This window comes from Asterias rubens, chromosome 5 (assembly GCF_902459465.1).
Source record: "Asterias rubens chromosome 5, eAstRub1.3, whole genome shotgun sequence".
Taxonomy (NCBI): Eukaryota; Metazoa; Echinodermata; class Asteroidea; order Forcipulatida; family Asteriidae; genus Asterias; species Asterias rubens.
The window spans coordinates 200,394-218,830 of record NC_047066.1 but is presented as its reverse complement, the minus strand read 5'-3'; the positions used below and the strand labels follow the sequence as shown (position 1 = coordinate 218,830).

Here is an 18,437-nt window from a genome sequence, read left to right as displayed (position 1 = left end):
CACATGCTATGGTTTTAATGTGTTCAGTATTACCCTAGGATGGGATGAGAGACCCACTTTACTCTAGGGGTGTGGCTGGTACTGGCCCATGCTATGGTTTTAATGTGTTCAGTATTACCCTAGGATGGGATGAGAGACCCACTTTACTCTAGGGGTGTGGCTAGTACTGGCACATGCTATGGTTTTAATGTGTTCAGTATTACCCTAGGATGGGATGAGAGACCCACTTTACTCTAGGGGTGTGGCTGGTACTGGCCCATGCTATGGTTTTAATGTGTTCAGTATTACCCTAGGATGGGATGAGAGACCCACTTTACTCTAGGGGTGTGGCTGGTACTGGCCAATGCTATGGTTTTAATATGTTCAGTATTACCCTAGGATGGGATGAGAGACCCACTTTACTCTAGGGCTGTGGCTAGTACTGGCCCATGCTATGGTTTTAATGTGTTCAGTATTACCCTAGGATGGGATGAGAGACCCGCTTTACTCTAGGGCTGTGGCTGGTACTGGCCAATGCCATGGTTTTAATGTGTTCAGTATTACCCTAGGATCGGATGAGAGACCCACTTTACTCTAGGGCTGTGGCTAGTACTGGCTCATGCTATGGTTTTAATGTGTTCAGTATTACCCTAGGATGGGATGAGAGACCCACTTTACTGTAGGGGTGTGGCTAGTACTGGCCCATGCTATGGTTTTAATGTGTTCAGTATTACTCTAGGATGGGATGAGAGACCCACTTTACTCTAGGGGTGTGGCTAGTACTGGCCAATGCTATGGTTTTAATGTGTGCAGTATTACCCCAAGGGTACAATGTACTGTTCCTTATGGTCTATTGGTTTCTCTATCTGATCACTAAGGTAGGGTTTGGGAATGTATTGATCGCTCAGACAAGAAGCCTTCAGACATACCTATTCATTAAAGAGATTGAATTTACAATAGAAAACCAATCCCAAAATCACCAGTGGAGATAATACACTAAATAGGCCTTTCATTTGCACTAGACATACGGTACATAATACCATGTATTCCTTTTGGCATCAACTTTCTCCAAAGAATTTTTTTGTGTAGGCCTAAGTTTCAGAATTCTTCAGTTTACACTTCTTCTTCTTCTTCTTCTTCTTCTTCTTCTTCAAATTCAATTGAAATTTAATCTTTAAAAAAAAAATCATCCAGGTTATAAGGAAAAACTGATACTGTGTATGTAATAATTTTGGGTCAAACAAAGACAAAATTACTAGCTACAGTGGAACTTTACACATTTAGACATAAAAATATAAACTTTGGGTTAAACAAAGATAGATTGACTACATATTTATGTTAAGCTGGAAACACTGTTAAAATTGTATCAAAAACAATTGCACATTATTCTGTTTGAATTAGATTGTAAGGTCTACTGTAAATAGATTGCTAAGAAACACATTTCAATTTTATGTACATGTTAGACATCTTAAAGCTGACAAATATTCAATAAACCAATTCGTATAACATCAAGGACTTATATGTTTTTTTCACCAATATACACCCATTTGACAAAAACAGATAAAGATTCACAACACAAAAGGTAGAGATCTTCCTTTTAGGGCATCCAGGCAGTTCTTTGTCCCCAAAATGGAAAGGCACTGGAAGCTGCTCAAAGCGATAAGCATTGAATTACAACCTAAGCATGGTGTGTATTACCTTACTGCTGTGTGGTTCAGGTATTCTGAATTGCTAGGTTGGACTCACTGAATGAGGCATTGGAATCAGGTTGCAACCCTACAATTAATATCCTCAAAGGAATACCACAGCTGAACAGTAAAGATTCACCTGGCTGGGACCATGGATGATGGAATTTCTCCCAGAATAATTATGTTTGGGACTTCAACATGTATCAATTTAACTGACATATCAATTTGTGGACAGATGTCCAGACACTACAATCACAATGTTAATTTTGGAGCAAATTAAACGGGATGTATTTCTTTCATTTAATATTGCCTTAACCTGGAAGCCTGATAACCCAGTTTAGTTAGAAATGGAGTCAATGAGGATTTTGAAAGTCAAAGTTGCTTGTTGTGAATTTGAGAAGGCATTAACCTACATTGTGCAATTGTAGTTTGTTTAAAATTACAAAGAAGTAATCCTCCTTCAACCTTAAACAATAATTAAAATTAAATTTCAACGTAGTTTGTGTAAATTTTGACAGATTAAGTACAGATGTTAAGACTCACTACAGAAAAAAAACTGTCAATTTGGTTTGCCTTAAGTTTTTAAAGTCACCTGGAAACATAATTTTGTTTTCTTCTTCAAACATTAGAGTATGTTTCTGAACAATAAAATAATTTGTTGAGTAAATGTTTTTAACGATTAATGTGTAAAAAAAAAAAAATTTTTGAGGGGATGACTCCGCCTACCCCTTTTGTGACGTCAATCGAGGCAGACTTTGCCTCAATCGAACTTCGAATACACGTACGTGCAAGTACATTCAAGTCCTAGTTGTGAATTGGTACGTTTCGAAAAAGGTTTTTTTTCTTGCATTTTTATGGCAATGTCAACCAGGTGTAGCAAAACAACTAAAGATGGGGTCAGTTTGCAAGTCTTTTCTAGCTGTGCAACAAACACTTCCAGCCAATGTGCTTTGAGAATCAGGAATACACTACACATTGTGACATGAAGAGAAAAGTTCTTTTCTAAAACATGACGCCATCCCAACAATTTTTCCAGCTAGTGGGGAAGTCGAAGAAGGTACCTGAAAGACGTAACGAACCTAAAGGAACATTGCCCAACGTGAAAAATCAGATGTATTGTTTCAACTTTGAGGGCTTGTTTTAGCTTGCGCCAAGCGTCACTATCTTGTGTTGGCACTGCATGCGATTCATCGTGCCTTGATTGACGTCATGAACAGCGCCCTCTCGGATCGGGCTTATTTTCAAATTTGTAAATAACATGGAAACTAATTTTTGTAAACCTTAGTTAATTGTTTATTCATATTCCACTCACCAAAACACATATTTTAGTGACAAAAGGTTTATTTTGACAAAACACCACTTCCAGGTGACTTTAATATCTCCTAGGACAAGTCCTAGATTAGAACTAGTCCTAACTCTTTGTGAAATCGACCCCTGGACATGTTTGTCTGAAGAGCAGTATTCTCACTTGGTGCATCTCAACTCTAATCTCAACATTAACATAGAATATTATGGTTCAATTGGTCATATAGAAGTTGCAAGAAAATAATGCAAGAAAATACACACTAAAAGAAAGACTACAGGCTTGAAGTTTTTCTCAGATCCAATTGTTTTTGACATTAGTGATAAATTACTTCTCTCTCAAAGACTATTTTACTTCATAGGGAGCCATTTCTCACAAACACTATCAACAAACAGCTCTCTGTTGCTCAACCAAGTAAGTTGTTATTTATGCAAATTCTATTATCTAGAAAACCAAATGTGTCCAGTGCCGTTAAGAGGACTCCCCTGAAATTTGGTTAAACAAATTATGCTAATGCTGCTAGGCTGAAAATCATACCCAAATGAAAAAACTAATTTCAGTGTTAAAACATTGTAGTAAATGTATACCTATTTAACATTCGCAGTTAACTTGATAGTTTGTTTTGAAAATCCAACTAACTATTTATGTATACTAAACTTAATGTAGCTCAGACATTTTGTACTGGCTAAAGATACCATTCAAAAAGGAAGTCCAGCTTGTTTGTCACTATTGAATAGAACTGCCTTTGCATCAAAAGGAAATGCCTTTGTCTCTCTGTAATTAATATTCATAAAGTCCCTGGATTTATAAAGCTCCAAATTACCAAAAGATATATCGGTTGGTACATTCTCTGTCCCTTCACCTAAAACTAACCCAAAATCCAGCAGAACCTGAAGGACATTGCAGTCAATGAGTAATCAGAAGGATTTGTAAAAATCCTAAATAATTAACAAATGTTTTGGCGTGCAATGGTTAAAATACTGTTCCGTCCAGCGAAGCAAAGCAAGCACAAAACATTCATTAATACTTGTTTCATAAAACACCTGGGCTGAAGTAGAGCAAACATTTCCTGGGAAATCAATTGTGTCCTAAGTAAATCCACAAACCAAAATTAAACCAAATAATTTCCCAAATCTACATTAGAAAATAAAATAATAAAATCCTTTGACTAGAACAAGCAAGGCAAGGCAAGTTTTCTCCATCAATACAGCAATAAATAATTAAGACAGATTTTTTATTCTTGACATCGTTGGGTAGGGCTGGCCAAAAACTTTCACCTATCTGCATGTGTTTTTTTTTGTATTGAACAACACAGTATGATGAAAGAAAAGGGGAAATTTTGTGTATCTGCCACCACTTCTTTACTCATTTTGACAAAAAGGTATCTCACTGAGTAAACTAAATACTATTTTTTTGTTATAACAAATGATAAAATGGTGGCAGGACACAGAAACTTAACGGAAAAGAGAAAACTGTTTGCTCCCTTTTTCTTCCCCACGCGGGCACAGTGCCTTTTAAGTTTCGGCCATTCAGCCAAATCTTCCAGGCAGTATAAAGAATATTAAGGATAACTTTCCATATGGCGCCACCACTGTTTCACTCATTTTTACAGAAATGGATATCTCATTGAGGTAAATTAGATACTATATTATCTGAAGAAGGTCCGGATTGGATCGAAAGCTAAGGCCATCTACCCTATTCATTAGATACTATATTATCTGAAGAAGGTCCGGATTGGATCGAAAGCTAAGGCCATCTACCCTATTCATTAGATACTATATTATCTGAAGAAGGTCCGGATTGGATCGAAAGCTAAGGCCATCTACCCTATTCATTAGATACTATATTATCTGAAGAAGGTCCGGATTGGATCGAAAGCTAAGGCCATCTACCCTATTCATTAGATACTATATTATCTGAAGAAGGTCCGGATTGGATCGAAAGCTAAGGCCATCTACCCTATTCATTAGATACTATAATATCTGAAGAAGGTCCGGATTGGATCGAAAGCTAAGGCCATCTACCCTATTCATTAGATACTATATTATCTGAAGAAGGTCCGGATTGGATCGAAAGCTAAGGCCATCTACCCTATTCATTAGATACTATATTATCTGAAGAAGGTCCGGATTGGATCGAAAGCTAAGGCCATCTACCCTATTCATTAGATACTATATTATCTGATATTGAAAGAAAAAGTGGTGGCGCCAGTATACAGAAACTTATCCAATATTAAATACTCATGTTATACCGTAAGGTAAAAATAACTTGGACTTCTCAGCTTGGCTTCTAAATTCAGCAGCCAAAAAGGCATAGGAAAAGTTTCCGTATGGCGCCACCAATTTTTCATTCGCAATAAAATAATATAGTATCTAATTTACCTGATTGATATATCCCTTTTTGTAAAAATGAGTGAAAAAGTGGTGGCGCCATACGGAAAGTTATCCAAGGCATAGGCCCTACATGTAAATATGTTTTTATTTTATTTAGGATATTTTTTTTGTTAGCCAATATTTCAAGTAAGTGTACAAACACCAATATTTCCATAGAAAAGTTACATTACAAGCATAAGGCATGAATGATATCCATTCCTCTCTATCATCTCTACGCAATCAGACCACAATGCATGCTGTGCATTGTAACTAACCACGCACCACTTACCGGTCAATCTGTAACGAGGAATCCCCCATCCACGGAATTAAATGTTCCCCTCGATCGATCGCCAATGCCCTCTCGTCGTCTCGGAACAGCTTGCACTGATACCCCACCACATTTATCTCCTCAATTTCCCTCTGACGGGACTTTTCAGCATCTATCTTCTTCACATCCAGGAGCTGGGCCCGTTTGTTCTTCATTTTCTTACTTATTTGCGCCATTTTTGGCCCCTTTTCTCTGTGTTACGTTAGTTTGTCGTCCATCGTGAACAGGTTTTGCATAACGTTATGAGATTTTGTGTCGAAGTGGTCTAATACCCAATGGTTGTATGTTTATGCATGGTCAACGGAAATCGGGTGCGCTGTAGTCGGGTAACCCTTCTTGTTATCTTGTTAAAAACAAATGTAGTCGAGGTTAGATACCATTCTCGTTCTGCATACAATGAAAAGGAACCCGACTGCACGTGAAAAATAGACGGTCTGCATGAATAGCGCCCGCAACTGTATCTTTATTAAAAGAATATAATGTAGTGTTTCTTTCAACTTCAATTTAACTTTATAGGTTTTGGAATTTTTCCACAAAAAGTTCTTCACTGGCAGTGATGCAGCTGTTGATAGTTAAAACCTTGCAATAATTTGGACTAAAAAATTCAAAATGTTCACCCCAAGTGTATTGAATATTAGTTCAATTCAAAGTTATGATACTTCAGGGTGACAACTGCCTCCATACCCATACAATTTGAACAGTGCCCCTGGTTGAACATTGCAGCCAATGAATAATTGTTCCAGTAGAAATGTACATTTCGGCCATTGGAAAGGTGCACTTATTGGTTTAACCCGAGAAATTGTTTCTAGGTCTCTGCCATTAATAACGAATATTCTATCATATAACAATTTCTTTCAGTAACATCTAGACTTGTGGACAAGTCGTTAATGGTCCCACGCACTGAGATAGTCGAGTTGTGGCGGTGCTCTCGCGAGATCACTGCTCTCGCGCGAACTGCTGGTTGCCCGACTGAGTAGAAGTCGGCAATTAGCAGTTCGCAATCTCGCCATAGCACCGCCACAACTCGACTATCTCAGTGCGTGGGACCATAACTGCTTGTCCACAAGTCTAGTAAACATCAAGCTCTTTCTTACATAATATACTATTTTGCATTTTACTATTTTCTGAGGTAGACTATTCCAGACATTGACGACTCTTTGAGAGAAGTTACACCTACATCCAAAGTTATTGTTTACAGTTGGTTTATACAGCTTTAAAGAAAGACCCCTTGTAAAGTGTCCTGCTATCTACTTGTTCTTGATTTGATAAAATAGAAAAGCTGGCGACATCCATGGACTTGAATGCTCTTTTCACAATTCTATTCAAGGCAGTTCATAGTGTGCCATTTGAAATAACTGGGTCTTTCTCTGTACAGGTAATAGTTGTGGCCAAAGTTGTCGTCCGACTCTTGGACCGTTGCACAATAGATTGCCTGTTCTAGTATGCATAGCCTGACATTTATCTGAATTGAAATGCAAGCACCATTTTTTCTGACAGTTCTGGAGTTCTACATCTTATTTGTTGACTGTATTCATCAACATTATGACTGACAAAAATGAAGGCACTGAGTAAAGACAATGAAAGGAACTAAAGACTCAATTAATTAATGTACATAAAGTCTGACTCAATTTTATTCTAAAACGGCATAAAAGTAGGTTTGGTACATGTACATAAACAGACAATAATGAACAATTTCCCCAAAGATTCCATTTTACAAATCAGTAGAATAAAATTGTGTTAAATAGTACAGCAAAATTTTAAATTGAAGGTGCAGACTTTTCTCTGGAAAATGAAAAAACATCAGCAATTATTCTTGGTACAGAACCAAATGCTTCTTGAACTTACAAACCGTTTTCTTCATAAGGTATTATATGTGGGGCAATACAATCTTCAGACTATTTAATCACAGTTTTTCTGATTTTTCCAAAGGCAGAATAATCTGAAATCAGACTTAATAATATCATGCCTTGTTTTAACCAATTTTGCATGGCACTGATAACAAGTCATTCCAAAGGTAATTTGAATAAAAATAATTACATTTATTCATTTTTTTCATGTTCCAATCTTACTTCATTTATTGCTCTTGTATTTAACAAATACTTAAATTTGACAGTTGAAAGAACTCCTTTAAAAAGGAAGGTTCTTCTGGGAGAATGTTTTATTCTAGTTTGCATCAGAGATGATTAATTGACTGTAGTAGTTGTGCATGATGAAGGAGTAACCACAGCTTTGTCCCAGTTTAACCCTGCAAGTAGCCTCTGTAAACATAGAAGAAAACACCAATCACATATTATCACTCTGTAACATTATTTCATGGTTTGGTTGATTGTTTGAAAAAACAAACATGTGTGTCTGTCAACCATTATTCAAGTTAAGTATTGTATATTTGGTTTGCAGAAACTTTGCAAGGTAGATTATTTTCTTTTGAGAACTTGTCCTGCTTTATATTCTACTAGTAGAATTATTACTAGTGCGGAGTAGATTTTTGGAACTCATGACTTCTCTACTCTTGTTCCTGCAAACCAAATATACATGGATACCTCACCATGCAATGCTGCAAATCTAATATACCGGTAAGTTTAATACTGATACACAAGCAGAGAACAAGCATCTAGCGACAATTATGAAATGCTATGTTAAAGGATTTGGGTACTTTTTGCAACACAACGCCACAGATTTACATTAAACTCACACCATTTGAAGATAATGATAGTAGAAAACTTACCTTAAAATATTACTAGCTAAGGTGCTGTAGTTTTTTGAGAAATTAGTGAAACAGTTTCACAAAAATATATTTTACATATGCTAAAATAGTTTTCGTCTTTAGAGACAAAACTAATTTGTGTGACTTGTTTTACTCATTTCTCAAAAACTACAGCAAGTTATATTCTAAGGAAAGCTTTCTACCATCATTATTTTCAAACTGTGTGAGTATAAGGTAAATCAGCAGAAAAATTGTGTTCTGAGTCCAACAAAAAGTACCCAGACCCTTTAACAGTATAAACACTTAGTTCTATTTTGTGACAAATTTTGCTTCTTTGTATTTTCACAAAAGGTAAATATCTTTTTTTACAGTTTTCCCAAGCAGGTTAACATTGAAACCTTCCTAGTCTAGGTAACATTTGACCAATCATTTGAAACAATTCACAATGCATCATATGTGACCTTTTGACACAACCACTGCCAACACCCACCCAAACTTGAATGGAGTTTACTGTGTGTTGCATACATGTAATACTATAGTTTACCATGTTATTGGCCCCTTACAAGCAAAGTGGTTGAACGTTTTGATACAAATTACAAAGTTTTGCAAATTCATTATAGGGTAAGAAGTTTGCAACATCTCAGTTCAATATTTCATTTGAGACTAAAGCAAGTAAAAGAACAGACATTTTTAAAAATATTCAATTATTGACAAAAACGGGCCCTGTGGTATAAATGCAACAAGTGTTATGGCCTCATGTCTTGAACCCTACTCAGTCTTTATCAAACAGATTATCTGAGCAAGAGTCTGCTAGGGTTGAGCTATGAGTTCTTTAACCCTTTTTGCAACAAGACTTCAGTGTTCTCCAACATGTAAAAGAAAGCTTGGCGCACCGCCACATTTTCTCACCGTTCTGTCCCACCGCCTAGTTCAGAAGTAGCTCAAAACTCATTTGTTGTAATCAAACTAATTTTGTTTGTTTGTTCTCTTTTAAAAAAACTTTGTAGAGCGCATCGGGACTCCGTGTGTAATGCGCTTTAAAAGAACGGTTTATTATTATTGTTATTATTAGCTGCCAAGGTTTAAAATCCATCTGCTTTGTTTTACGCCAGAGTGCATCAAAGAGCAACAATCAACATTTGTCCAGGCTCTTGAGCGAGCCCTGAAAAGGCTTTGTGCTTCCCACTTGCATTGTCCCCTCTCCGCCCCAACCACTTAAATTTCACAGTTGGAGATCACTGAGACTTAACAAATAAAAGGAACTTACGGAAGCTTCATCCTCATGAAGACTCTGCACATGAAGAATGACACAAGGATACAAACGAAGCCAACAAACAAGAGCAGGAAGCGATTGAGTTTGGGTAACATGGGTCCATTAGATTTATCTAGAACCACAAATCCAAGGCCGCCGATGGTAAAAAGGAAACTCGATGCAAGGCCTTCCATGATGTATTGGCCATTCACTCGGTATGGCATGAAGGCAACCTACACAGAAAAGTTTGGGGAAAAAGAATGAAGTGATTTGGTTGATTATTGAAATAACATTGGAAGAACAATATTATAATCTTGAATTATTAACTAAAACGTACAAACTGAGCTATCTAGCCCCTATTCTGGTGGTCTCCCTAGTTTCTAAATATCTTTGTCAGTCAGAAGCCATTCAACATTCCCTTGTGATTCATCTAACTTTGTGACCCCCTTAAAACAATGACACCATCAACATCTTGGGTGTTTCATCAAATTAGACAAATAACAGCACTACTGAAATGAAATCAATCATACATTCCAGAATAGAAAGAATAGAATCAATCAATTTGGGTGTCACTGTCAGATGGCAATCTATATAAAGATGACTCTTCTGAGCGTATAAAAAGGATTTATCACAATATCATCTATAATTCAAACTGGTGGTAGATGAATGTGGTACGAGATATTTCTTACTGGTTTTTGATGTCCATTTTCATCTGTTGTTGAACCAACACTCGGAGGTTCCACAATGACGTCATAAATTAAACCTGTGCAAAATAAAATATTAGAAGAATGTTACCGAGATTGAATGATGGAAGTGGCTCAACTGCACTGCATGGTTGTAATCAGATCTTGTTACGATAGTTAATGATTGAATGTCTGCAAATTACATATGGCAAATGGCAGAATCCAACAATGTATGCAGTGTGGGGATTGGAGTGCTAGACAATAGGACCACAGATACAAATAATTATATTTTTGTAAAGGAGTGCAGCACCCGGTTTACTGGGTCTTGGTAAGTGAAAACTGGGGGGGGGGGCATTTGGAAGTAAAATCTCTGCCAAAAATGCAGTTTCTTGTTTGTTCCTGCTTATATTTGTACACAAAATTATGGGTAAAGATCGTACTGTAGTACTAGGCTTGTTAGAGGGACAAGAAGTGGCCACAGGGAGTGATACTGGTGTGGCACTATTTATTGAAAGGTGATTCTGCAAATAAAAAAAGGAGTAAATTTTTAAGACAGTTATTTTTAAAGGGAAGGTACACATTTGGTAGTTACTCAAAACAAATATTAACTTAAAAACTGACTTGGTAACAAGCATTGGAGAGCTGTTGATAGTATAAAACGTTGTGGGAAACAACTCCCTCTGAAGTAACATATTTTTTGAGAAAGAATTAATTTCTCACTAAAATAACAAAAGTCTTCTAGCTAGAAGTCTTTTATTCTTATCTGAAAGCACACAATTTCGTCCACAGGGGTGTTTTTTCTTTCATCGTTTTCTTGCAACTTCGATGACCATTTGAACACAAATTTTCACAGGCATCTTATTTTATGGTTATGATAGGAGACACCAAGTAAGAAGACTGGTCTTTGACAATTACCAAACGTGTAACTTCCTTTTAACTTTAAAATTGTGACATTTCAGTCTGCGCAAAGTGCAGATTAATGCAACTTGCACGGACTGATTTATGATTTGTTTGATGTATCTCGTTTACTTCAAAACAATGAAAGCCGACAACAACCCGCAGACCCACGAAAGCAACCGTGACATTGTCACATTGATCGCTCTCATTGATTGATGATGACTGACAGGGTAACTTTCTGTACGGTGTCACCACTTTTTCACTAATTTTTACAAAAAGGGATATCTCATTGAGGTATTGAAGATTGAAGATACTATATTATTTCATAACGAATGAAAAAGTGGTGGCGCCATACGGAAACTTTTCCGATAAGGTTTATCGCGATTCAGAAACACAATGCATTGTGGGAAGGAATATGGGGTGGTTTCTATGCAGTTTCTACGCCTTTACCTATGTGTGGGTTTAACAGCAAGTGAAGTTTTTTTTTTTGGTTAAAAAATACACACTTTTCGTGAAGTTTTTCCATTAAAAATATACATTTATATTACACTTACAGAACACATTTACCAGTAGTTATAATATATCTATGGTTTGTTGGAAATTTTTGAGGTATTTAAAACTTGTTGGCGGCGCTCTGGACTTGTTGTCGGCATTGTCGGCTTGTTGTCGGCTTTTAGTAGGACCGCCCTCTCTTGATATTTTGCTATTCGCGATAAACTTTATTGACAACATACGTTCTTTTTGTGGTTGTATGATTATTATTTATTTAAATTTAATAATAAATATTAACAATAAAATATTAAAACAAGTTACTAAATAATACTAGCAGTAATCTACATCTTTATGATTGGTAATTATGATTCCACTTACATTTCCTCTAAATTTTAAGTTTTATTTTTGATAAAAAAATATGTAATCAAATATTTAAAAAGTAAAAAAAGTAAAAAAGAAAGAAAAAACTAACCTCCTGTCACAAGAAAATATGAGCTAAGAACGATAGCATAAACTGTCATTGCTGAAGGTGTGTGTAGCCATGTTGGCCACTTTAGTTTCAAGTTCGGACATTCCAAAACAGTGAAGGGAGATGCGAAAATACGCTCCATGTTTCAATCACTTCGCTCGCAAACCTTCACGAGTACAGAATGTCAGTGTAGAAAAGGGATCCAGATTCGTCGACACGTTTCAACTCAACAGTTTATTTTCAGCAAAGTATTTTTAATTAGTTTGTTATTTTTTATATCCGCTTTTTTATATACAAATACTTGCATGTTTATGTAACACTTTTTGTATTAATTGTTAGCCATTTTATATTTAATTATGATGTTATTTTTACTGTTTTAATAACAACTAATAAAAAACTGATTCTTCAAATTCCTGTTCAGCCTTTGACCTTTAAATTTCAAGATGGCGACGTTCATGATTTTAATGGACCGAATGTACGATAGTATTGACAGTGTTTTATCCCGTGCTGATGTACCAGAAACATTCAAGAATGAATTGAGAGGATATGAAAAACTAAGAAGAAAGGAGAATCTCGAAGAGGAACTGGTTATACCCTTTTCAACATTAAGAAATCTTCAAAAGTATTTAGTAAATAAAGGTAATTGTTTTACTGGCGACATAAACGGCATTTTTGAACGCGTGAGGGCGCCATACTTCATTTAAAGAATTTTCTTTGAACAAAATATTTGGGTTATTTACAATAATATGACATGTCGCCTTCTATTTATAAGTAGTAGTTATAGCTAGTAAATGATTTATTAAGGACAAATATTTTTTACATTCAAAAATCTTAGGAAAGATTCCCAATTCCTTCATTCCCCCCCCCCCATTTCTTCCTCCATGATTCAATTCAACTTCAATTCAAGTTCCACCATTGTTGCACTCATGACTCAGCAAGCACTGACCTGCTGAGCAGTACACTACCAATTGCCATGGAGGAAGGAACCATCTACACACCCACAGCCACAATAGATACTAATTTCATTTCATTTTTCTTTTCTTTTTAAGTTTTTACAATTAACCAGAAAATATAATTAAAAAAATAATAGATAGGCCTACAAGAATCTTTAATTTTAAAGCGGGAAACTTTCCATATCCTGCCACCAGTTCGGACCACTTGTTCACTAATTTTTACAAAAAGGATTTTTATACCTCATCGACATTTAGAAAATTAAACACTTATTATTATTTCTGACAGAACAAATGAAAAGTGGTGGCAGATACAGAAACTTTTCCTTTAATAAAGTTGAAGACATTGTGAATCTAGGATACTGGCGAGGATATAACACAATTAAGTTAAAGCAAGGTCCTCTGATTTAAAGAAACATTAAAAAATACAAATTAATGTAAAATTAAATTAAAAAGATAAGAGCGATTTCCTGTGTTATGTGACATCATGCTCAATGCGGAAAAATAATGTGTGTACATTTAGCCCCATCAGTTCATCCAACAACAAACAAAATAACAATGCATCCATTCCTCCTGGAGCTGCAGAATATCAAAAGCATTTTGAAAGCCTTCTTAAATTTGTTTGTGATTTATCAGTGTGTGGATCATGATGGGAAATTTATTCCAAGTATAACTTGGCCCCAGTAAATTGGAAGGAGTGTTGACTGTAACCTGTGATTATTTCATCTGATCACAGCATGCCAAAGAAAGTTAGGTAACTCCTTTGTGTGATTTTGGGGTTGAACAAAGAATTGACTGGAGTGGTATTCGAACCAACGACCTCTGGATTAACGTGCCGGTGCTCTACCAACTGAGCTATCTAGCCCTATATTGGCGGTGTCCCTATTTTGTCAATATCTTTGTTCTGGTGTAATTCCGTTGTGTGTGAGGTACAATGTACGTTGAGTCGGTCGCTCTACTTCTCCTAGCCATAATGTAAGATTTAAGTAATGGAATTGTCAAATTATGCGACTGTCTTTTTCATTTGTTTTTGTGTAGATTTCTTTTTATGTTGTTTGTTGTAGCCAAACCAGTCACGGTATTTGCTAGATCTAGATCTTCTCGCTATCTAGTAAACAAATTCTGTTTAGGTGGTATAAATTATTGTGATGAAATTCTTCTCTTATTTAGATGGGAAACCGACCCTTTATCTCCATGAGTTGTTGGAGGGGAGTGAGGTATTTTTCCCACCCTTACCTAAACCTAAAAGAGTAAGTCTGTTTTCAGGTTCTAGTATTATTTTAACCCATCTTTTTACTATCAATACCAATATCAACTGGTTTTAATGACATTATTTATGTACTTCCCCAACCTGCAATTAATTGATGATGGTGTTAAATGGCATTTTAGTGAGGCTCACTTGTTGAACACAAAATAATTTTAAAAATGAAACCATGAGATATAAGAAGGCATGTTTTGAGAACAGTTGGTTCATCTTTGTTTTGTGAAAACTAAAGTTGCATTTGCTTATCAGGTCTTACAACTGAAAACAACAAACTAAGCAAAGAAAATGGAAATAATTTTCTCCATAAAGGCCGTAAGATTTTAAAGGCCAAAGCATGCAAACTATTTTAGTCCAAGCTGTCACATTTGTTTTATTCTAAATTGATTTTATTTTGTGATTACTTGCTTTTACAGAATCCAGAGTTACTTGCTAGGCTGGAGAGACTGAAAGCAGAGCAAGAAAATAAAGAATATAAAGAGATGACAAGATCCGTCAACGCTGATGTAAGTGTGTTCCATAATAGGGTCAATACCGAACCTTCCTCTTCCATTAGGGTCAATACCGAACCTTCCTCTTCCATTAGGGTCAATACCGAACCTTCCTCTTCCATTAGGGTCAATACCGAACCTTCCTCTTCCATTAGGGTCAATACCGAACCTTCCTCTTCCATTAGGGTCAATACCGAACCTTCCTCTTCCATTAGGGTCAATACCGAACCTTCCTCTTCCATTAGGGTCAATACCGAACCTTCCTCTTCCATTAGGGTCAATACCGAACCTTCCTCTTCCATTAGGGTCAATACCGAACCTTCCTCTTCCATTAGGGTCAATACCGAACCTTCCTCTTCCATTAGGGTCAATACCGAACCTTCCTCTTCCATTAGGGTCAATACCGAACCTTCCTCTTCCATTAGGGTCAATACCGAACCTTCCTCTTCCATTAGGGTCAATACCGAACCTTCCTCTTCCATTAGGGTCAATACCGAACCTTCCTCTTCCATTAGGGTCAATACCGAACCTTCCTCTTCCATTAGGGTCAATACCGAACCTTCCTCTTCCATTAGGGTCAATACCGAACCTTCCTCTTCCATTAGGGTCAATACCGAACCTTCCTCTTCCATTAGGGTCAATACCGAACCTTCCTCTTCCATTAGGGTCAATACCGAACCTTCCTCTTCCATTAGGGTCAATACCGAACCTTCCTCTTCCATTAGGGTCAATACCGAACCTTCCTCTTCCATTAGGGTCAATACCGAACCTTCCTCTTCCATTAGGGTCAATACCGAACCTTCCTCTTCCATTAGGGTCATCACCGAACCTTCCTCTTCCATTAGGGTCAATACCGAACCTTCCACGCTCCTGTATCCTGAGACACTAGACATACTTACAGTTTCCAATCCCCTCCCAAATCCATACAAGCTTTGCATCGTAAAACTGGATGTTGAGTTGGGACTATTTTTCAGAGTAAAACCTTGTCGGATGTTTCAATTACCACTAATTCTATTTATTATTTTTTCTTTATACTGTGTTACCACTAACCCAACATTTATTTCAAGTAATAGAAACAAAATCTGTACAAAGTTTACTTGTATGTTTTAACAGATGGAAACTGTTCTGTTTTTCAGATATTTGGGAAAAGTCCTTTGGCTCAAGTGGGACAAGAAGGTAAGAACATGTTTTATGAGACTTAATTACATGTAGTAAGAAAATAACAATATTTGGTGACTTGGTCCTTAATTTTGGTATGATCATTATTTATATTTCAGTGCGTAGCGTCCAGGTGCAGTTGATGGGAATACTCAATATTTTACTAACTGTCGTTGGAGCATTTGTCTTTGGCTTCATGGCGATGTACTACTCAGGACAATCAGTCAATGCAGTAAGTATTACAACTTCAACCTATTCTCAGTCACACTTTTTCACGATTTCAACTTCAATATCAGTTACTCCCAAATTATTCTTAGTCTTAGTCCTTTAAATTAAGTCAAAGTCAACTTAAGTCAACTTTAAATTAAGTTAAATTAAGACCAAGACCATGGTAAGATGAAAGGTGCCGTGAACTGTGTGTAATTCCAAGCCCAGTGATTTTCTTAGTACATGTACATGTATTTTAAGTTTCATTTTTCTTTCCGTCTCCTTTTCTCATTTTACAGAGAGTATTATGTGGCTTTTCTCTTGCAATGATTGTAGCTGTTGCCGACTTGTACTTCTTCATCAAAACTGAGATTTGACATGTTTCTACAAACTAAATATTAAAGGCAGTGGACACTTTTGGTAATTACTCAAAATAATTATTAGCATAAAACTTAACTTGGTAAAAAGCAATGGGGAGAGGTTGATAGTATAAAACATTGTGAGAAACGGCTCCCTCTGAAGTAATTTGATTTCAAGACCTCAGATTTAGAATTTGAGGTCTTGAAATCGAATCCAGCATCAGAAAGCACACAACTTTGTGTGACAAGGTTGTTTTTTCTTTCATTCATATCTCGCAACTTTGACTAACGACCAATTGAGCTCAAATTTTCACAGGTATGTTATTTTATGCATATGATGAGATACACCAAGTGAGAAGACTGGTCTTTGACAATTACCAATAGTGTCTATTGTCTTTAAACTAAGTTAACATCTCCTTTAAAAATGTGTGATCTATAAAATCAATTTTGTACTTAAATTTAATTAATGTAAATTCAAGAGCTACATGTACATTTCTTGCCGATGTAATTTTGTTTGCCCAATGATCTATCAGTGATTTATGTTTATTGACCAAAAGCAATATTATAATTAGTTGACGAGTTATTATCATTCCATATGTAAACTGCAAACAATTAATGCATTGACATTAAAATATATTAATTACATAAATATAATAGCAATGTTCATTGGCTGCACTGATCAATTGTTACATCAGAAAGAGTTGTCCAGTGCACATTTCATGTTTCAGCCGACATCCCAATATTGTGCATTAGGTGCTCTATAATTGATAGCAATGTTCATTGGCTGCACTGATCAATTGTTACATCAGAAAGAGTTGTCCAGTGCACATTTCATGTTTCAGCCGACATCCCAATATTGTGCATTAGGTGCTCTATAATTGATAGCAATGTTAATTGGCTGCACTGATCAATTGTTACATCAGAAAGAGTTGTCCAGTGCACATTTCATGTTTCAGCCGACATCCCAATATTGTGCATTAGGTGCTCTATAATTGATAGCAATGTTCATTGGCTGCACTGATCAATTGTTACATCAGAAAGAGTTGTCCAGTGCACATTTCATGTTTCAGCCGACATCCCAATATTGTGCATTAGGTGCTCTATAATTGATAGCAATGTTCATTGGCTGCACTGATCAATTGTTACATCAGAAAGAGTTGTCCAGTGCACATTTCATGTTTCAGCCGACATCCCAATATTGTGCATTAGGTGCTCTATAATTGATAGCAATGTTCATTGGCTGCACTGATCAATTGTTACATCAGAAAGAGTTGTCCAGTGCACATTTCATGTTTCAGCCGTCATCCCAATATTGTGCATTAGGTGCTCTATAATTGATAGCAATGTTCATTGGCTGCACTGATCAATTGTTACATCAGAAAGAGTTGTCCAGTGCACATTTCATGTTTCAGCCGACATCCCAATATTGTGCATTAGGTGCTCTATAATATTTGGTGCATACTCAAAACTATGCAAGGAGAGTGTCCAGCTCATTAATTTCGGTAGTACAGACCCTCAAAATATTCTTTGACTTCGACAGATTCAAGGCCCCAAAAAGGGTTTCAGTCGAAAATGTGCCTAATATTGTGACCTTTGGGGGCCCATATTAAATTGAGCTGGGGATACAAGTTCAAGAGTCAGTGACCTTTAGGGGCCAATATTAAATTGAGCTGGGGATACAAGTTCAAGAGTCAGTGACCTTTAGGGGCCCATATTAAATTGAGCTGGGGACACACGTTCAAGAGTCAGTGGACTGATTTCCCCTCGGTAAAAAGCCGTGAGATTTTAAGTTTTTTATTTTTTATTTTTGAATATTTAGTATATTTTGCTATGGGAGATCAATT

At 36.4% G+C, this 18,437-nt stretch overlaps 3 protein-coding genes across 3 annotated transcripts in view; 1 reads left to right on the top strand and 2 right to left on the bottom strand.

Annotated features, from left to right (window-relative positions):
* The window catches only part of LOC117290019 (splicing factor, suppressor of white-apricot homolog), a 65,113-nt gene extending 59,198 nt beyond the window's left edge, over positions 1 to 5,915 (bottom strand). The window contains exon 1 of the mRNA XM_033771243.1: positions 5,632 to 5,915. Coding sequence (XP_033627134.1) covers positions 5,632 to 5,846 — 215 coding nt within the window. The 5' untranslated portion in view covers positions 5,847 to 5,915. The remainder of the gene's footprint in view (positions 1 to 5,631) is intronic.
* Positions 5,916 to 7,273: 1,358 nt separating this feature from the next.
* Positions 7,274 to 12,375, bottom strand: LOC117290018 (oligosaccharyltransferase complex subunit ostc-like). Its single transcript, XM_033771242.1, has 4 exons — positions 12,171 to 12,375; positions 10,316 to 10,389; positions 9,642 to 9,859; positions 7,274 to 7,928 (listed from the first exon to the last, which is right to left on the bottom strand). The coding sequence occupies exons 1-4, from the start codon at positions 12,307 to 12,309 to the stop codon at positions 7,910 to 7,912; spliced, it is 450 nt and encodes a 149-aa protein (XP_033627133.1). The 5' UTR covers positions 12,310 to 12,375; the 3' UTR covers positions 7,274 to 7,909.
* A 130-nt stretch (positions 12,376 to 12,505) lies between these two features.
* Positions 12,506 to 16,704, top strand: LOC117290017 (transmembrane protein 199-like). The gene is made up of 6 exons (XM_033771241.1): positions 12,506 to 12,806; positions 14,288 to 14,367; positions 14,795 to 14,884; positions 16,006 to 16,045; positions 16,147 to 16,259; positions 16,534 to 16,704. The coding sequence occupies exons 1-6, from the start codon at positions 12,611 to 12,613 to the stop codon at positions 16,609 to 16,611; spliced, it is 597 nt and encodes a 198-aa protein (XP_033627132.1). The 5' UTR covers positions 12,506 to 12,610; the 3' UTR covers positions 16,612 to 16,704.
* Positions 16,705 to 18,437: the final 1,733 nt, after the last annotated feature.